Source organism: Python bivittatus, unplaced genomic scaffold (genome assembly GCF_059951505.1).
Source record: "Python bivittatus isolate LINGU-HERP-01145 unplaced genomic scaffold, Pbiv_v1 ctg000980_np1212, whole genome shotgun sequence".
Classification (NCBI taxonomy): Eukaryota; Metazoa; Chordata; class Lepidosauria; order Squamata; family Pythonidae; genus Python; species Python bivittatus.
This window is the reverse complement of record NW_028277125.1, coordinates 19,240,855-19,262,607: the sequence shown is the minus strand read 5'-3', so window position 1 is coordinate 19,262,607 and position 21,753 is coordinate 19,240,855. Positions and strand designations below refer to the sequence as shown.

General features: G+C 40.8%; 2 protein-coding genes across 12 annotated transcripts in view; one reads left to right on the top strand and one right to left on the bottom strand.

Annotated features, from left to right (window-relative positions):
- Window positions 1–312: 312 nt before the first annotated feature.
- SPTSSB (serine palmitoyltransferase small subunit B) overlaps window positions 313–21,753 on the bottom strand; it is a 33,247-nt gene continuing 11,806 nt past the window's right edge. For 2 of the 10 annotated variants that reach the window (XM_088131833.1, XM_088131840.1), the window contains exons 2-3: window positions 1,584–1,652; window positions 313–571 (exon numbers count right to left, since the gene is read on the bottom strand). In XM_088131833.1, coding sequence (XP_087987959.1) covers window positions 313–571; window positions 1,584–1,652 — 328 coding nt within the window. Of the gene's footprint in view, window positions 572–1,583; window positions 1,653–3,472; window positions 3,570–4,992; window positions 5,016–15,728; window positions 15,847–15,963; window positions 16,321–17,662; window positions 18,270–21,753 lie in introns of those variants that run through there. The other 8 variants (XM_088131836.1, XM_088131837.1, XM_088131835.1 and 5 more) reach the window with 8 other exon arrangements.
- OTOL1 (otolin 1) overlaps window positions 17,160–21,753 on the top strand; it is a 76,978-nt gene continuing 72,384 nt past the window's right edge. For both annotated transcript variants that reach the window (XM_088131831.1, XM_088131830.1), the window contains exon 1: window positions 17,160–17,528. The gene's annotated coding sequence lies outside the window, so the exon portion shown is untranslated. The remainder of the gene's footprint in view (window positions 17,529–21,753) is intronic.

Sequence of the window (21,753 nt, the reverse complement as noted above, 5' to 3'; positions counted from 1 at the left end):
AACCCAAATCCTCAACTTACAGAATATGCAACCCAGGCAAGTGATTGATTGAAAATCTGCCATGTGTGAACTCAGTTCATGACTTAGTCATGGCTGGACAGATGTTGTGCAAGCATGCATTTCAGTGAGGACCAGCCTGACAGTTGCCAGGGACAGTAACAGCATGGCTTTTATTCAAGAGGAGGTGGGATGTGTGCGTTTGAACCAACAGGTTCAGAACCACATCCAAAAGAAATGTAGGCAGAGCTCAGTAAAACAGTGTGGAGGAAGAGTATTTCCAGAGAGGGCAAAGCCTTGAGTCAGTGCTGAGGGTCAAAGGGTATTTTCGGTCTGACTTCCAAATACTTGGGAGAAAAAACCAAAAGCCAAGCGGACATGGATGGGAACGAAAACATAGGCAGTGTACACCACCATAGCAACAACAGTAATTGTGATGGTATGGAACACGGATCGTTCCCACGGCTCCAGGACGTAAATGCAGGTGACCAGGAGATACTGGAAATATAGCCAGTAAATGTAATCTTTAATTTGCTTCAGATCCATTGTTGGCTCAAATGTCAGGAAACCTGATCTGGTAACAGAAAACAGACAATGCAGAAACATGGTGAAGAAAGAAAACTGATTATCTGGTTATCAGTGTTCTAAAAAAAGCAGAAATCCTATCACTTAATGTAATGCCAAACTAATGCAGAGCTGCATTAAAGAAACAAGCCCGCCATTAATACAGCAAGTCAGGAAAGAGACATGGATAGAAATCTCTGTCTTTACATCTCAATGATGCTGTACAGCTCCTCTTTTCTATTATGGGAATGGCTATGCCATAAAGTAGCAGGTGCCCTGGACCACCACTGGCTTTGAAACCCCTATCATTTTCTCCCCCTCAGCAATATTTGGTGAATGAATCACTGCTATGCAAGGTGGAAACATCCAGGGATGCTGAGTCTGAGCCTCTCCTTCCCTTAGTGCTTGCAGTGTGCAACAGTTTCTGCTGCAATTTAGGCCAGAGGAAGCATCACCAATGTAAGGTATAAGAGATGCTCCCCTTCAAGATAGGGAGTTTTTCCATTCAATATTCAATTCCATTTCAAATATTTCTGAACTGATCTTACCTCTATTGTACACAGTAAACTGGAATGATGGAAGAAAGAAGGCATAGTTAATGACCAGTTTTGTCAAAGCAACTGGAAAGAGCCATCATTGATAAAGGAAATTTTGGAAGTGAACTTCTACCAATCATTTCAGTAGTGAAAAAAGATTTCACAAAGTCACTCCATGGAAACATATATGTAAACAAATATATGTAAACATACATATAATTTTTTTTCTGGTGCAGTATGGATGTGCCTTCCAGGATTTTTTTCATAAGTCTAGACTAGAAACTCTGAGGTTCTGTGGTCTCCCATCCACATAGTAACCAGGTCTGATGCTGCTTAGCTTTTCAAGAACAGCCAAAGTCAACTAGGTGCTGCCACTTGCTGGAATTCAGTGGAGAATGTAAAGCTAATGAATGCAGGGTAAAACCTGCATTAGCATTCTACATGTACAGTATTATGGGTTGTTTTTTTTTAATGAGGATTCGGTACCTTTCAGGAGTAGGACTTGCAGGAGAGAATGGAATTCCTGTCAGGGAGATCTTGAAGAGACTTCTTTGCCTAAACAGGACACAACAAAATAAATTGATTTGCTAGAGTACTCCTTCTCTGAGTCCAAAAGAATGGAGTCAACTGAAGCTGTGAGGTAAGATGTAATGAGAATGGAGGCTGCAAAGATATAGTGTGTGGGTGAAATTCAGAACTGGCAGGATCAGGACTTCTCCAGCAGAGGAATTAGAGACCACATTTGGAGGAGATACCCTGCATACATTTTTGATACTTTCCCTTTGCCCTTCCTCAGTGTTGCAACTGAGATTCTTCCCTGCACATCTTGGGAATCTGTCTCCTATTATCCTGTGCTGCAGACCAGGATCTTTGAACAGAACTCATGACCACCCCTTCTTGACTGCTCCTTGGGATTAGAGGAGAACTACTATGGACTGGCTTGGATCCTGGAACTCCCAAATAGAATCTGCCCATTCTGCATGGTCTACTTGGGAGGAAATGCTTCAGATTCCTGCCCTGTATGAGATCAGAGTGATGACCCTGCTGTGGTCCTGTCTCTGCAGAAGAGTTTGCTATCTCTTCCTCTCCTCCCTTGGTTTAGATTGGTTGCTAAGTTTTAGGAAAGCAAAAGTATTAGAAAAACGTTTTTGTTCTGCTACAATTTTGGATTAGAAATTGGGTTGTGGAGCTATTTTGAACTGGGACGTATAAAAATATTTGTAATAAATCCTTTTACATGGGAATTAATGGACCCAAATTAAGGATTTATTCCCACAAGATGCGAATTGTATAACTTCTTGCATCAGATACATCCTTTATCAGACACACAACTGCATAATGGACTAAGTCTTCCATACAGTGGCATTACAATAATGGAATACTAAAGACCATCTGATATTTATGTTATGTATATTATTTATTGTTTTCAGGCAAAAATACTTGTATTTACCCAATTACTTTAAACAATAAAGTTTCACAAAGTGCATACTCATCCCCCACCCCATGCTTTACTATCCTGTTTTTAACATTCCTCAAAATATTCTTCCTGGAGCAACATATAATGGAAAACCTGAAAAGCAGCTTCACCTTCTCCCATCAAGACCAGTTTTTCTAGCTTATTTGATACTTAGCATATCTAAAACTGGTTCAGTCTGTAGAGATAAAGACAGAGACTTCTTCCCAATGGGAAATCCCATGTTGTGATTACTGCTTGGCCTTCTCCTGAAGCCTATTCCATCTGTGCTAATACTGCTACCCATACAGCTGCCCAAGACCCATAATATGCATTACACGGAGATCTTTGTTTAGATCCCCAAACATTACAAAAACCGTTCAGCACAATGATGTCATATGAGGGTTGGAGTTTAATCAAGAACAGCAGCAAGGGAAACAGTAAACGTTCCTCTTGCCATTTTCTCTTACTGAAACAGCCCATCTGTTTCCAAGAAGTTATTAGATATTCTTATATGGGCATCTATAATACATTTCTCTTTAAACTCCAAGTGGATGGGAATCAATTTTGACTAGGTTTACCGAAAGGGTTAGCCTCCTGCACTGTCATTACCCCTGATCCAATCCCTCCTGCCCCATCCCATTTTTAAAGAAAAAGCATATTAATTAGAGAGCTTTATATTTCATATATTTTGTCCAAAAGATGTGGAGGAGTAACCTAGTTTTCCTTTATTGTAGGAAATGGTCATTCTTATGCTCTTCTTTACTCTTATGTATCCGTATTTGGCAGTATATGTACAGGATCTGGTCTCTTTTATCAGAATGATGAGAGCAAGGTCACTCTGAAGGGTCCACCCCTTTGGGGCATGCATGCAACATTGTGACAGACACAGAAAAGGAATTGCCACTTTTGTCAGTCTCACCCCTCTTATAACTTTCAAAGACACCATTGTCTTGATCTATTCCCCACCACGGTTCACTTCTCAATGGCAATTCTGGTAAATTCTGGACATTGGTTGCCTGACAAATTGGCATATAAGTAGGAAGAACATGTCAGTCACCACCATAATTTGCTAAAAAGTGCCTGGTTACAACAATGTGTGGTATACAATACAGTATTAAAAATCAGAACCAGGGTTTTGATCACATAGTGATGTCCACATTTTGATCTTTTTGACAACCCCTGCCCCCTGTGGATACCCCTGAAAATAGATATGCACAGAGTGGTCAAGTAACTGTAGTTCTTGTTTAGAGACCACAATTGGGTCCGACAACTTGGTTGCTAAGTGAAACTGCAACTATGCTTGTGATCTTACTTTAGCTTTCCTTTAATTTACAGACCTGGGAAGGTCGTAAATGTGAGGATTGGTCATAAAGTTGCTTTTTCATCATTGTTGAAATGCTGAATGGTTGCTAAATAAGGCAGTTGCTAAACAAGGACTACCTGTACGCAGTTGTAAATATTCCCTGTCAAAGATTGTACCCACAGGAAACTGGATCTGTTGGCTTGCAAAAGTAGCCAGTATTATATAACCCTAGTAATGGTGACATCTCCACATTTTTTTTCATGAAATTTCTTTTAAAGCAATGAACACAGATATGAATAAACATTTCTATTCCTAAGAGGAAGTGGAGAAGAAAGTTACTCACATGAGAATTTGAATTACTGATATGTATGTACTGAAAATGCATGGGAACGTAAGGAACTTAGCCGCAAGGCAAATTTAGTACTTTCTGGAAAACTTTAAGAAAAAGATATTAAAAAATAAATAAATGAAGGTCTTTTTCTTGCTCCATATTCAATGTTTTTACTGAAATTTCTCCTGTGCTAGCATTCAAATTCAGAGGGGGAAAAAACATTAAAAATATGAGGACAAGCTCTGATGAACAACTTGATTCTTCAACCCATATACAGTAATATTTTTATCAACTTTCTGGTCCCTGTTCTTTCCTTTCAGTAAAATATAGCACTATTTGGGGATATCATGTGTTTCTTAAGTCAGTTAAGCTTCAGACAGCAAGATTTTTATCTAAGGGCAGTTTATATATACTAAAGTGTATAGAAAGTTTATATATACTGTGTGCACATATATACTAAGTATGTGCATATATATATATATATATATATATATATATATATATATATATGCATGCACGCACGCACGCATACACATAATCACAGGCACACAGCCAAGGATTACGGTTTAGGAACATGGGGTTCAGGATTTATTGATTCAATAATTGGTCTTGTTTCCCAGCCTGTTACCATTCCCGATGCAATATCCCAGGGTCTTTCATGTAATATTATACATCTGCTTAAGGAATTATCATAGTTCATAAAGGAAAAATATCACTTCAAAACAAAAATGATACCATCTAGTCACTGAATACAACAATACTGTAGTTTACGAGCAGCTCAGAGACAACCCAGTGAGGTACTTACTGTACAATATTCCAAAAGTCCACCTACAGAGGAGTCATAAACAGAAAGAATTCAGGGAGTTATGATACATTAAAAAGAACTTGGTATACATTTTAACCTTTTCTTCTTCATGAAAAGAAAACAACACTTCTTCTAGCATGGTAAGATACATTCCACAAAGGTTCTGTATTTTCACTGGATAAATTTTATCCCTTTAAGTTATTGCATAAGCCACTTGCTTCACATGTTCTCCTTACAGGAAACGCATTCTGCAGACCACTGTCTGTTGAGGAACAGCCCTCCCCCAACTGCAATACTTGGCAAGGAATAGCATCATGGTTACTGAAGGTTCTTGAGCACCGTCTGATGAACAGACAAGGCTCACTAAAACTTGAAGATGATGGGGACTGAACTAAACATTCTTCATGCACTTTATCAGTATGCTATCGTTTTTCATTATTCACTTATACAGTATGTAATAAATCGTTGTGTACCATAGAGGAAAGCAATTTTTTTTATGGTGTCAGCCTGTACTTTTTAAAAATTGATCTCTTGGGTGTAACACTGACACTGCTGCAAGTGGTGGAACTGAAACTCATTCGGCATTTGATTTGGGTGGAAGATTTAGGGCAGGACTGGTATATTACATCTTGCAGAGTCTTAATGCACCCATTTTATCCCCTCCCCTATTTTAAAGTGTGCTATTAGAAATCAATTATTTCCGCCTGAATTTTAGTGGTGTTTGGTATTAGGACACTCCTCCCACAAGTCCTGCTATGCTGTCTCATCCTGGAGGAAGTGGGGATGTTCCTAGGAGGGATGAGAGAAAAATAGCCAGGAGTGTACACCAAGAGTATTTACTCCCACCCAAGCATGAAGGTTATTCCAACTGCCTAACTAAACCAAACAGGTAACTATATCAGGCAACATGCTATTGAATAAGAGCTGATTATCTTTGGGAGTAGTAATGGTGTTTCTAATGCAGCTTGATTAAAGCCTTTGGAACATCTACTTGCTGATGCTGCCATGCAGGAAAACAAAATCTGAAGCCGCAAAGGAAGAATTACAAGGCAATATGGAATGTAACAAGCTTTGAACATGGGACAGCTAAACAGGGTGAAATATGGGTTGACTATATATTGACATCTTGGGTATCTGTGAATTGAAATGGACTGGAACTGAACAGTTTCAGGCAGATCATGCTGTTTACTACTCAGGACATGAGAAATAAAGAAGAAAAGGCTTTGCTTTCATAGTCAGGAAGTATATAACAAAGACAATACTTGGACACAATGCAGTCAGTGACTATATCAATTAGACTTTGTGACAATCCTTCAATATGATGGTTATCCAACCACTGATGTAGAAGAACAGGAGGTAGATGTGCTTTATGATCAAATTCAATCTGAAATTAGCAGAACACACAAGCAAGATGTGCTGCTTGTAATTGGACAATGGAATACCACAGCTGGGAACAGTAAGAAGGAAAATGTGTTTGGACTATGTAGCCTAGGAAACAGAAATGAAGCAGGAGAATAACTTATCAGTTTTTGCCAATTCAGTGATTTTTTTACATTGCCAACACATCCTTCAAATAATCAAAGCAATGCCTGTATACATAGATATTGTCAGATGGAACACCCAGAAATCAAATTAACTATACTATTAGTACAAGAAGGTGGAAGAACTATGTAGTAACAGCAAAATGTGGCCAGGTGTTGATTGTGGAACAAACTGTGGATTGCTCATGTGCAAGTTGCAAGTCAAGCTGAAGGAAAGAACAAAGACAACTGGTTTTCTCAAAGTGATCTTCTGGAGAACATCAGAAATTGCTTTGATGTCTTGAACCTTACTGGCAAGGAACCAGAGGAACTGTGGAATGAAATCAAAGAAAGAAATTGCCTAGAATAAAGAGAAGACATACTGTAGCTCAGAAAGACAAAGTTTTCAGGAAAGAACTTAACAATGAATTTTAGAGAGCTGTTTGAAGAGTCATGGAATAGTACTACAACATATGTAAAGACATTGAAGATGGACACAAAAGAACAAGGAAAGATTTCCAAAAAATCTCTAAACTCAGAAGAAGGCTGCAGTCTTGAACTGATATGCCAAAGAATGCCAATGGACACATTGTAACATTCAAAGAAGACCAAACAAAGATGGAACGAATATACTGAAATTCCAATAGAAGCGAACATGTGTAGCTCAGTGTTGAACTGTGGAGTCCTTGGGGTTCTCTGAGCTTGGTTGTTTTCTTGCAAATGTTTTGTTACCAGGCTAGGTAACATCTTCAATGTTAGAATGGAATGGGATTTGCTCTCTGTTTATGTGCTGTGGTCTGCCCTGCCAGTGTTGGTGGGGGTGGGGGTTTTGTTTTGTTTTTTTAATTTTTTTTCCCCCTCTGGTAGTTCCTTGATTAGGGTATTGTTTACTGCTTGATTGTATGTCTGGCGGTAATCTTAGTGTTAATCTCTGCTTATCTGGGTGATGATTGCTGATGAGGAGATGTTCTGGTCTTTTGTTTTCCTTTCTACTATCTCTTTTGAATACAAGAGGAGCTGTGTAAGAACATTATTCAAACGAGCACAAACGCATTGCAGCAACCCAGAACAGCAGAAAAAGGAAACAGACCACCTACATAAAATCTTCCAACAAAATGATTATCCATGCAACTTTATCAAAAAGTGCCTGACCACTCAACCTACTATAACACAACCAACACAAGCTATGAAAAGGATAACTCTGCCATACATCAGAAACATCTCAGAAACTACCACAGACTATTACAACCACATGGCATCTCCGTAGCACACAAACCAACTAAAGCCCTCCAAAACATCTTAAGCCAACCAAAAGACCCAGTAGCCCAAGAAAAAAAAACCAGGAGTCATCTACAACATACAGTGTAAGGACTGTAACAACCACTATGTAGGGCAGACAGGCAAAAGGCTAGCAGAGCGCATCCATGAACACCAACTAGCAGTCAGAAGATATGATGAAAACTCCTTAATCTCACAACACATGGACAGACTTAACCATAGTTTCAACTGGGAAACTGTCAGCATCTTAGACCAAGCTAAATCTAAAAATGCGAGGGAATTCTTGGAAGCTTGGTATTCAGAGAAAGTGGCCATCAACAGGCACATAGAGATAAACAACATCTACGCCATATTCAAAAGAGACAGTAGAAAGGAAAACAAAAGACCAGAACATCTCCTTACCAGCAATCATCATCCAGATAAGCAGAGATTAACACCAAGATTACTGCCAGACATACAATCAAGCAATAAACAATAACCTAATCAAGGAACTACGAGAGGAAAAAACAAAACAGAACAGAACGAAACCCATACCCCCACCAACATTGGCAGGGCATGCCACTGTATATAAACAGAGAGCAAACCCCATTCCATTCTAGCACTGAAGATGTTACCTAGCCGGGTAATAAAATGTTTGCAAGAAAACAACCAAGGTCAGAGGATCCCAAACACTCCATACTGAAATTCCATACAATAGGGACATCAACATCCTAGATATACCCAAAATAGGGAATAGATTTCTTCTTATTTACAAGTGCCTTTAGTAGTAGAAGATGAATTTAGATCAGCACTCTTGTTGTTGTTGTTCAGTCGTTAAGTCGTGTCCGACTCTTCGTGACCCCATGAACCATATTGCGCCAGGCCTTCCTGTCCTTCACTGCCTCCCTGAGTTTGCTCAGTTTCATGCTCATTGCTTCAGTGATGCTATCTAACCATCTCATCCTCTGCCGTCCTCTTCTCCTTTTGCCTTCAATCTTTCCCAGCATCAGGGTCTTTTCCAAAGAGTCCTCTCTTCGCATTAGGTGACCAAAGTATCTGAGCTTGAGCTTCATTATCAATTGTTCGAATGAGCAATCAGGGTTGATTTCCTTTAAGATTGACTGGTTTGACCTCCTAGCAGTCCAGGGGACTCTCAAGAGTCTTCTCCAGCACCACAGTTCTAAGGCATCAATTCTTCGGCGCTCAGCCTTCTTTATGGTCCAGCTCTCACAGCCATACATTACTACTGGAAAAACCATAGCTTTGATTATGCGGATCTTTGTTGGCAAGGTGACGTCTCTGCTTTTTAATATGCTATCTAGGCTTGCCATAGCTTTCCTCCCAAGGAGCAAGCGTCTTTTAATTTCATGGCTGCAGTCTCCGTCTGCGGTGATCTTGGAGCCCAAATAAATGAAGTCTGTTACTGCTTCCATTTCTACCCCTCCTATTTGCCAGGAATTGATGGGTCCAGATGCCATGATCTTAGTTTTTTTAATGTTGAGTTTCAAGCCAGCTTTTGCACTCTCCTCTTTCACCCTCATCAAGAGGCTCTTTAGTTCTTCTTCACTTTCTGCCATTAGGGTGGTATCATCTGCATATCTGAGGTTGTTGATGATTCTCCCTGCAATCTTGATTCCGGCTTGTGATTCTTCCAGCCTGGCATTTCTCATGATGTACTCTGCATATAGGTTAAATAAGCAGGGTGACAGTATACAGCCTTGTTGTACTCCTTTCCCTATTTTGAACCAATCGGTTGTTCCATGACCGGTTCTAACTGTTGCTTCTTGGCCCGCATAGAGATTTCTCAGGAGACAGGTAAGATGGTCTGGTACCCCCATCTCTTTAAGAATTTGCCACAGTTTAATGTGATCCACACAATCAAAGGCTTCTGCATAGTCAATGAAGCAGAAGTAGATATTTTTCTGGAACTCTCGTGCTTTCTCCATGATCCAGCGAATATTGGCAATTTGATCTCTAGTTCCTCTGCCTCTTCAAAACCCAGCTTGTACATCCGGTAGTTCTTGGTTCACGTACTGCTGAAGCCTAGCTTGTAGGATTTTGAGCATAACCTTGCTAGCATGTGAAATGAGTGCAATTGTGCGATAGTTTGAGCATTCTTTGGCACTGCCCTTCTTTGGAATTGGAACGTAAACTGACCTTTTCCAATCCCGTGGCCACTGTTGCGTTTTCCAAACTTGCTGGCATATTGAGTGCAGCACTTTAACACCATCGTCTTTTAGTATTTTAAATAACTCAGCTGGAATACTGTCATCTCCACTAGCTTTGTTGTTAGCAATGCTTCCTAAGGCCCACTTGACTTCACTCTCTAGGATGTCTGGCTCAAGGTCAGTGACCACACCAGCATGGACATCAGGGACATTAAGATCTTTCTTGTATAGTTCTTCTGTGTATTCTTGCCACCTCTTCTTAATCTCTTCTGCTTCTGTTAGGTCCCTGCCGTTTTTGTCCTTTATCATGCCCATCTTTGCACTAAACGTTCCTTTCATATCTCCAATTTTCTTGAAGAGATCTCTAGTCTTCCCCATTCTATTGTTTTCCTCAATTTCTTTGCATTGTTCATTTAAGAAGGCCTTCTTATCTCTCCTTGCTATTCTCTGGAAATCTGCATTCAGTTGCTTATATCTTTCCCTTTCACCCTTGCTTTTCACATTCCTTCTTTCCACAGCTATTTGTAAAGCCTCATCAGACAGCCATTTTGCTTTCTTGCATTTCTTTTTCCTTGGGATGGTTTTAGTTGCTGCTTCCCGTACAATGTTACAGACCTCTGTCCATAGTTCTTCAGGCACTCTGTCTACCAAATCTAATCCCCTAAATCTATTCATCACCTTCACTGTGTACCCACAAGGAATATGATCTAAGTCATACCTGAGTGGTCTAGTGGTTTTCCCTACATTCTTCAATTTAAGCCTAAATTTTGCAGTAAGAAGCTCATGATCTGAGCCACATTCAGCTCCTGGTCTTGTTTTTGCTGTCTGTATACAGCTTCTCCATCTTTGACTACAAAATACATAATCAATCTGGTTTTGGTATTGACCATCTGGTGATGTCCATGTGTAGAGTTGCCTCTTGTGTTGTTGGAAAAGAGTGTTTGCTATGACTAGCTTGTTCTCTTGACAGAACTCTATTAGCCTTTGCCCTGCTTCATTTTGTACTCCAAGGCCAAACTTGCCTGTTATTCCGATTACTCCTTGACTTCCTACTTTAGCATTCCAATCCCCTATGATGAAAAGGACATCTTTTTTTGGTGCTAGTTCTAGAAGGTGTTGTAGGTCTTCATAGAAGCGGTCAACTTCAGCTTCTTCGGCATCAGTGGTTGGGGCATAGACTTGGATTACTGTGATGTTTAATGGTTTGCCTTGGATACGCACTGAGATCATTCTGTCGTTTTTGAGGTTGTACCCCATTACTGCCTTTCCCACTCTCTTATTGACTATGAGTGCAACTCCATTTCTTCTAAGGGTATCTTGCCCACAGTAGTAGATATAATGGTCACCTGAATTAAATTTACCCATTCCCGTCCATTTCAATTCGCTGATTCCCAAGATGTCGATGTTCAATCTTGTCATCTCATGTCTAACCACATCCAGCTTGCCTTGGTTCATAGATCTTACATTCCAGGTACCTATACAATATTGTTCTTTACAGCATCGGACCTTCTTTTCACTTCCAGATACATTCACAGCTGAACGTCCTTTCGGCTTTGGCCCAGCCGCTTCACTCTTTCTGGAGCTACTTGGAATTGCCCTCCGCTCTTCCCCAGTAGCATATTGGACACCTTCCAACCTGAGGGGCTCATCTTCCGGCGTCATATCTTTTAGCCTTTTAACATTGTCCATGGGGTTTTCTTGGCAAGGATACTGGAGTGGGTTGCCATTACCTTCTCCAGTGGACCACATTTTGTCAGAACTCTCTGTCATGACCTGTCCATCTTGGGTGGCCCTGCACGGTATAGCTCATGGCTTCACTCAGTTACGCAAGCCCCTTCGCCACGACAAGGCAGTGATCCATGAAGGGGAGATCAGCACTCTAGTCATTAGCAAGTCAGAAGGCTACAGGAAAATATGGAATATCTACATAAATATGGCAAGTAACAGAAGAATAATGAGTAAAGGTTCTAACCAAACTATGCCAGCAAATTTGAGAATGATGCAGCAGCCAACAGATCAGAAAAGATCAGCCTACATACTAATACCAAAGAAAGGAGCCTTAACAAAGTGTGCAAACTATTGCCCAATATCCTTAATTTCACATGTTAACAAAATAATGCTTAGGATTATCCAACACTGATTAGAATCCTACATGGAAAGGGAGATATCAGATGTTCCAAGTGGCTTTAAAAAAGGCCAAGAATCAAGGCATATTTTTGCAGATGCACACTAAATAATTGAGAAAGCCAAAAAATGCCCAGAGGAAATCAGTATATTGCCTTTGACTTTTTCAACTATGTCAAGCTATGGAATGTCCTTAGGAAAACAGGAATCCCAGAACATCTCATTGTCTTCAAGCAACATCCATGCACAGGACAGGAAGCCACATTTGAGACAGAACATGGCAAAGGAAACTGGCTCCAGGTTGGCAAAGGAGTGAGACAAAGCTGTATACTCTCTTTTTATTTATTCAACATACATGCTGAATATATATTGAGGGAGGCTAGGTTAGAAAAAGATGAGGAGGAAACACCAATGACCTGTACTATTATGATACTATTCTGATAGCTGAAAATGCAAATGATCTGCAAACAAAGTCAGAGCGCAGTGAAAAAATAGGACTACAATTAAATATAGAAGACCAAATTCATGATAACAGGTCCAGCAAAAAAGCCTTAGAATTGACAATGAGGACATTGAAGTGATGGATAGCTTCTGTCAATCAACAATAAAGGAACCAGCAGTCAAAAAATACACCATAGACAAGCACTTGGTAGGGATACCAATTCATATAATGATGCAAAGGTTCTTAAAGATTAATTCTGCAAAGAAACCAGAACTCTCTTTTTTTGGTCACTTATGGACAGTGAATTAGAAAAGACTCATGGTAGATTGATACTGTATGTACAGTATATGGTAAGTGCAGCAAGATTATTGTATGCACAACGATGGAAGAATGATGAAATTCCCACAGTGACCTTTACTGGTCTCAGCACAGGAAGTATTTTATAGCAAAGAAAACAGCAGGCAAAGAGCAATGGTTAACATTTCAAGATCTGTTAATACAGGAAGATGGAGAACTTAAGATGAAATCAAGAGAACTGACTGTTGTCAAGAGAACAATTAACTGCAGAGGGATTCGTTTTCAATGATTTTCATATGCACAATTAAGAGAAAGATTTAACATAGATAAAAAGGTAATGGGAACTGAACAATATAAGATGGAATTTGAAAATGAACTATGTATAAATGATGAATTGCGATTGCAAAAATGTATAAACTTTTGTTGAGATTTGAAACAGAAGAGGAACGAGTTAAGGATTGCATGATAAAATGGGCTAAGAATTTTGGTTATAATATACAGATGGATCAGTGGGGGAGACTCTGGGTAAATGGGATGAAATTCACATTCTGTTATAATTTAAGAGAGATTTTTATAAAGTGATGTACCATTGGTATATGACACCAGATAAATTATCTAAGATGTGTAAAGGTACTTCTAGTCAATGTTGGAAATGTGAAAAAGATGAAGGGACATTTTACCATGCCCCCCCCCCCAAAATGGATACAAATACATATAATGATACAAAAATAAAATAAAACAAAATAAAAAATAAAATAAAATAAAGATTAATATTGAGAAGAAACCAGAATGCTTTTTATTGGTACTTATGGATAGCCAATTAGAAAAGACTCATGGAAGACTGATTTTATACATGGCAACTGCAGCAAGAGTATTATATGCACAATGATGGAGAAATACTGAAACACCCACAATGGAGAAATGGATTGTGAAAATGGCAGAAATGACAAAACTGACATGCTTGGACAGGGTCAAAACAATAAGTACTTTTATAAGTCATTTCAGCCCACCCCACTTGGTCCAGCAGAAGGGGCAGGTTGCAGACCCCACCAGTCAAGGAATTTTGATTGGTGGGGTCTAGGCAGAGAGCCTTTGCTGCTGCAGCTCCCGCCCTATGGAACATCCTGCCTCCTGAGATCTGGTGCACCCCCTCCCTCATGGCCTTCAGGAAAGGGATTAAATCCTGGCTCTGCCAGAAGGCCTGGGGGCCGGAGGGGGGCCCGCACCTGTGGAGATGGCTGGTGGGGTGGTGGGTTGTCCCCCCCCCCAGCATCTTGCAGGTTTTTAGGGCTAAAAATTATAGGAGGTTTTTAGGGCATTTTTAATATATGTTTTTAAATTATTTATAGATTTTATCCATGGTTGGAGGGACTTGTGTTTTTTCTTTTTTATTATTGTGAGCTGCCCAGAGTCACCCATTGGGGGAGATGGGTGGCATACAAGTTTGATAATAAATGAATGAATGAATGAATGAATGAATGAATGAATGAATGACTGGAAATCTTTTATGGACTTTTTGCTGAAAATGGAAAAAGAGTGAAATGATGATTTTTGGATTTGACAACTGAAAAGGATTGAATAAGGGGCTGAAGGGATTTTTGTAGTATTTAAGAGGGAGGAGGGACAAGGAGTTTGTTGATAACTGTTGAAAAAAAAGGTCTTTTTAAATCTTTTTTTCACATTTTTGCCTTCTGTACTTTCTTTTTTTCTCTTTTTCTTTCTCTCTTTTCTTTACATATTTTTATATTTGTCTTTTATCTATGCAAAAATTTCTAAATGATAGACAGACAGACAGACAGATTAAAAAAGAAACTCCCACAGTGGAGGAATGGATTGTGAAAATGTCAGAATTTGCAGAAATGGTGAACCTGACCTGTTTGGTCAGAGAACAAACAAAAACTTTTTTGAAATACTGGAAACCCTATATGGACTTTTTGGTGCAAGAAGAAAAGAAATGAATTGATTTATGGATTTGAAGATTAAGAAAGCGGTGGACTAAATGAGGGGTGAGGGGATTTGTAAAGTATTTAAGAGGGAGGAAGGAGAATAATAATGTAATTATCTGTTGAAAAGAAGGTTGAGAATCATTTATATATTTCTTAACTTTAGTTTCCTTCTCTAACCCTTTTTCTTTTCTTGTACTCTTTTGTTTTTCCTTTTTTTTGTATCTTCTTGATTCTTTTATTATATGAAATTTCTTAATACATTTAAATTAAAAAAAAAACAAGCACTTGGTAGGATAGCAATGAAGGCCTTGGAAAGATATTCATATGTCATGACATGCCTATACCTCCAAAGATCAGAATCATGTAGGAAATGGTTTTTCTTGTGATACTTTATGGAAGTGAAAGTTAGAAATGAAAGGAGGATAGAATATTGATGATTTTGAATATTTCTTTGGTGTTGGAGAAGCCTCCTGAGAATTCCAATGGATAGTCAAGGAAACAAACAATAGATCAAAGCAATCCAGAGTTCTCACTCAGGGTACAAATGACCAGCCTCAAATTATATTTTGGGCACATTATGTGGAGACCCAGCTCTCTTGAGAAGTCTATAATGCTGGGAAAGGTGGAAGGAAAGAGAAGAAGAGGCTGACCAGCAGCAAGGTGATGGAGTTCATTACATAGTGATGCCTGCATTGTGGGGAGTCTGGAAGGGCAAGGTTGGGGGCAGATCTGTCAGGCCTAGCCCAAAGAACTCCTGGAGACCATGCAAGTTCAATCAGCAAGGTTTATTAGCCAGCGCCTGTTTACAGGAATCTTCTCAGAGTAACCACCAGTTCCCAGGCACAGCTATTCACTATCTTCTGGAATGTTTAGGGATGTGCCAGCTTTCTCCGCTTATCTCCAGAGCGTTGCTCTGGAGACGAGAGCACCATTTTCACCCCCCTTCCTCCATTCCAGTCCATCATATCACCCCTCCCTCTACCTTCATCCTCCCCCTCATAGTTCTCAGGGGAACTTGGCAAGGGTGGGAGAGATGACATGTCCAAGAAGGATGGTCCGTCAGCACTTGCCACCTCCTCTATACATTCTTCCGCTGGGTCCTGAAAAACATCCACAACATTAATAGTATTGGCCCCCCTCCCTCCTACCATCTGCCAGCCTGAAGTGGAAGGCTGCGGGCTGCCAGCTTGAGTCTGCTCCTCCCCCACATTCCATACCAAACCTTCCTCCAGTTCGCTGCCCCCTCCTTCTTCTTGTAAATTAACTGCTGAAGTTCCGGACAGCTCTCGAGGCTTCGGCTTGCTCGGAAAACGCCTATGGAAGTCAATGACCAGCTCCGGGGCATGAACATTCTTTGCATTCTCCCACGAACGCTCTGCTTCGGGATAACCCTTCCAATGGATCAAATACTGAATCCCTTTCCCCCTCCTACGAGAGTCCAAAATTGCCTCTACCTCGTATTCCTCCTCTCCTTTGATCACAACTGGAGGGGGTGGGGGTGTGCACATTCTCAAGGGACTTGGAGGAGCCTCTTTCACTAACAATGAGCAGTGGAAAACCGGATGAACCTTCATGGATGAGGGCAACTGCAATCGGAAGGCTAAGTTATTCACCTTCTGCAAGACTTTATATGGCCCGACAAAGCGTTCACTCAATTTTCTAGATGGTTGTTGGAAGCTAGAAACTTAGTAGACAACCAGACTCTGTCTCCCACTGAAATCAATGGACCTGCTTGTCTGTGGGCATCAGCATTTCTCTTATACACTTGCTTAGCCTTTGCTAATTGCTCTCGCAATAACTGCTGAGCTGCTTGCTGTTCTTTCAAAAAATGTGCTGCCCCTGGCACTCCCCCCTCTGAGACAGTCTGTGGTAAAACCTGGGGTGCCCATCCATAGAGCGCTTGAAACGGGGACATCCCAATTGAAGAGTGCACTGAATTATTATAAGAGAATTCCGCCAAGGGTATTAACTCAAGCCAATTATCCTGGCTGTATGTAGTATAACACCTTAAATACTGTTGCAACATCTGATGGGTCCTCTCTGCCTCTCCATTGGTAGCCGGATGGTGCGCTGAAGACATCTGATTGATGTCAGGCCTAGCCCAAAGAACTTCTGGAGACCATGCAGGTTCAATCAGCAAGGTTTATTAGCCAGTGCCTGTTTACAGGAATCTTCTCAGAGTGACCACCAGTTCCCAGGCACAGCTATTCACTATCTTCTGGAATGTTTAGGGATGCGCCAGCTTTCTCCGCTTATCTCCAGAGCATTGCTCTGGAGACGAGAGCACCGTTTTCACCCCCCTTCCTCCATTCCAGTCCATCACAAGATCATCCTGGTGAAGGCCTCTTTATGTGGTCATTAAGAATCAACACTGACTTGATGGCACATAATAAATCAATCATAGGAGGCTCTGTGGGCTGAAAAAAATGCAATTGTGGAGGCCATATGGAGCCATAACTTGCCAACTTTTGTCCTAGTCAGTTATGTTTTCCAGTGGCTAGCCCATCTTTCTTACTTGTTGGGGGGAGGAAATAAGATGGTGACGAGGCTGCAGCTTTAACAACGAGCTCCTGCAAAAAGGTTCTCTACTTTTAAATCCACATATCCTTTAAAAATTTTAAGATTTATTTGCAATATAAGACAGTACAACCCTCCCTTCTGGAGTATTCTTGGATAACAGCTAAAGCTGCAACTAACTCCTTGTGTTATGGGGAAAAGGAAGAAGCAATAAAGAATACCCTCCGCAACAAAACCTTCAGCGAAGCTGCTGAAGCAACAGAAGGTAGGTAAATTTATAACCAATAAATGTATCTCTTCTGCAAGTAATTCCTCCCTACTTCACTTATCAGACAGATATGATCCATTAGAGTGGGACTGACAAGCAGAGATAGAGAGTCAGCAACTGGTGGAGCTTACCTCTTCCTTGATAGAAAATGCCCCCTCTCCACAGGCTGTTGCTGTCAGCTCAGCTGCCGAACAGTTTATTCAGAAGGGAGTTGGAGCCTCTGACCTCCAAATTTGAAAGATCAAAATGCTGTAGGTTTATTACCTAGACACAGTCTGTTGACGGCACAGAGTGTTCTCTCAATTTTTGACTTATTGACCACAGTTAAAAATCAAGTAGATGTCTTAAAAGAATCCTTCACAGAATTTACTAAAAACCATCAGAAGCAATTGAGTACCCCGACAAATCCAAGAATCCACCTCCAAAATGCCCTTTGCAAACACTCACCAGAGGAAAGGAAGACTCTTGTTTTAGAGCTAACCCCTCAGTAGGACCAACCAGGGAGGACAAGGGAAAGATAAACAGCATTGTACATTCAGTACAGGTGAAAAGGGGGACAGACTGGTAATAAGCAATTGTTACTTACAAACCAACAAGATAACACTTCAAATTTTAAACATCGGTATGAATAGAGGCAAATGGGAGACCAAAAGGACAGTCACCCAATCATTAAGTCTGCTATTACGCTGTGAAAAACAGCTTTTGGACTTGCATAAGATAGAATGGCTACCAGCCAGAGGCAGCTTTAAATGGGTTTTGCTGACATTTGGGCAGCCAGTGATCCCTAGTATGCTCCTAAAAATGAAAGCCTTTTTGAAATCCTTTTCAATATTTCCAACCCGGGTTTTTCATTCTGAGGCAGTTAGCCCTCTATAACAGCTCAGTGCAGCCAAGAGAATGATGGAGCTGTAATATGGAGTGGAAAGGTTATCTCAGATAAATTCAAAGTTATTCCACCAGTGGAGTCCTGGACAACTACTGATGAAAGCAAACAACCCAGTTGTCCTAGATCTGCACAGCTGCCTGCCGACTCATTAGAAGAAAGTCTAATTAATTCCTTCGGTGCCCTTGCTGATAGCAGACAAGTGGAAATACTTAAGAAATTAGATGATTTAAGGGGATCCTTGATGTCAATATGTCATGCAGCAAAGCCACTTATAAACCTAGAACTCTGCAAAATGCAGCTTAACCCTCTCCCCCCTTCTTGGACATCAAAATACATGTGCAGATGGAGTGGAACTTCCCATCAGCATTGGAAAAGATGCTCTAAAGTTACACAAAACACAAACCCTGGTTATAACATTGGAGTCAGAAGTCACTGACCTTGAGCCAGACATCCTAGAGAGTGAAGTCAAGTGGGCCTTAGGAAGCATTGCTAACAACAAAGCTAGTGGAGATGACAGTATTCCAGCTGAGTTATTTAAAATACTAAAAGACGATGGTGTTAAAGTGCTGCACTCAATATGCCAGCAAGTTTGGAAAATGCAACAGTGGCCACGGGATTGGAAAAGGTCAGTTTATGTTCCAATTCCAAAGAAGGGCAACGCCAAAGAATGCTCAAACTATCACACAATTGCACTCATTTCACATGCTAGCAAGGTTATGCTCAAAATCCTACAAGCTAGGCTTCAGCAATACATGAACCGAGAACTACCGGATGTACAAGCTGGGTTTCGAAGAGGCAGAGGAACTAGAGATCAAATCGCCAACATTCGCTGGATCATGGAGAAAGCACGAGAGTTCCAGAAAAATATCTACTTCTGCTTCATTGACTATGCAAAAGCCTTTGATTGTGTGGATCACAACAAACTGTGGCAAATTCTTAAAGAGATGGGAGTACCAGACCACCTTACCTGTCTCCTGAGAAATCTGTATGCGGGCCAAGAAGCAACAGTTAGAACCGGTCATGGAACAACCGATTGGTTCAAAATAGGGAAAGGTGTACGACAAGGCTGTATACTGTCACCCTGCTTATTTAACCTATATGCAGAGTACATCATGAGAAATGCCAGGCTGGAAGAATCACAAGCCGGAATCAAGATTGCAGGGAGAATCATCAACAACCTCAGATATGCGGACGATACCACCCTAATGGCAGAAAGTGAAGAACTAAAGAGCCTCTTGATGAGGGTGAAAGAGGAGAGTGCAAAAGCTGGCTTGAAACTCAACATTAAAAAAACTAAGATCATGGCATCTGGACCCATCAATTCCTGGCAAATAGAAGGGGTAGAAATGGAAGCAGTAACAGACTTCATTTATTTGGGCTCCAAGATCACCGCAGACGGAGACTGCAGCCATGAAATTAAAAGATGCTTGCTCCTTGGGAGGAAAGCTATGGCAAGCCTAGATAGCATATTAAAAAGCAGAGACGTCACCTTGCCGACAAAGATCTGCATAGTCAAAGCTATGGTTTTTCCAGTAGTAATGTATGGCTGTGAGAGCTGGACCATAAAAAGGCTGAGCGCCGAAGAATTGATGCCTTTGAACTGTGGTGCTGGAGAAGACTCTTGAGAGTCCCCTGGACTGCTAGGAGGTCAAACCAGTCAATCTTAAAGGAAATCAACCCTGATTGCTCATTGGAAGGATCGATAATGAAGCTCAAGCTCAGATATTTTGGTCACCTAATGCGAAGAGAGATCTCTTTGGAGAAGACCCTGATGCTGGGAAAGATTGAAGGCAAAAGGAGAAGAGGACGGCAGAGGATGAGATGGTTAGATAGCATCACTGAAGCAATGAGCATGAAACTGAGCAAACTCAGGAAGGCAGTGAAGGACAGGAAGGCCTGGCGCGATATGGTTCATGGGGTCATGAAGAGTCGGACATGACTTAACGACTAAACAACAACAACAGAAGTCCCTAGTACACATAGTGCAAGCTTCAATTTCCTCAAGAAGCAATAGGAAGCGTCTAGAAGAAAAATATTAAAAGTGGCCCAGATTCATGAGCAACCCTCCGATACACCCAATCCTGGACTTGCAGAAGATAGATGTACTGATGAGATGGAACAGATAGAGGACTCCGGCAGGAAAAGTCCTCTAATACAGATGGTTTAACAGCATGTGGACCAGTACAAGACAAAGCCCCTTAAAGATTATATCATGGAATTTAGCTGGTTGGCATCACAATGATGGCTTCAACCAACTTGAGTTCTTGTCAGACATGGATGTTCTACTGCTGCAGGAAACTTGGACAGCTGATGATCTCCTATTTAATGGGCTCCAATCATTTAAATTGGAAGCAACTGAAGGTAAAGGCCCAGGGCGACTAAACGTTGGTCTGGGAATTCTCATCTCTACCGCCCTGAGAGTTGCCCCTATACCTATCTCCCCTCTAAAACAAATGGCCATGGCAATACTTTTGAACATGGGTAGTATGCGTTTGTTAGTTATTGACGTTTATCTTTCTCCAAAGCGGAAAAAAAATGAAACTGCCACAAGTTAGCTGGAACTAGAGGATTACGTTGGCAATCTTCTTTTGGAATTCCCTAATGCCATGGTTCTCCTTGGGGGTGACTTTAATGCTAGGCTAGGCACTGATAACCGTGCACTATATTCCAAATTCCACCAGCATCCCCCTTCCGCTGTGCCTAATCTACCCACTTCCATGTTGGTGCGTCTCTCTAGAGATTAAAAAATCTAACTATGCCGGACTACAACTCACAAAGCTGGCAAATAAATATAATTTACTCATCCTAAATGGCTCCATTACAAGTGATTATCCAGGTGAACTTACTTTTATCGCCGGGAATAGAAAAAGCACTATTGACTATATGTTAGTCAATTCAAATCTAACACACCTGGTGAAGAATTTCGAGGTACTACCACACCCAGAAAATGACCATCTTCCACTCTGTTTGCAGCTGGAGACTCCAGCTATGCAGGAGCATTTGGTGAGTCATTATATTCCTGGAATTGTCCCAGAAGGTCAAGCCAAGTGTCGTGCCAGATGGTCTCCTTCTCTTGACCATAAGATGAGGTCAGCACTCGTAGATTTATAAATACTTCGGTCATCCATTATGTCAACTGATGACACACAGGACCCTTTGAGGGTATATAAAACTTTAATACAAAAACTACAACCTATAATAACTTGAACCCCATACTCCTTGACCAAAAGGGGGGCAAGTTTTTCCAAGCCATGGTTAGATAGCGAATGTGTTGATATCAAGAAAACTCTTACACTGGCCTATCATCAGTATAAAAATGAAATAGAGAATAATAGC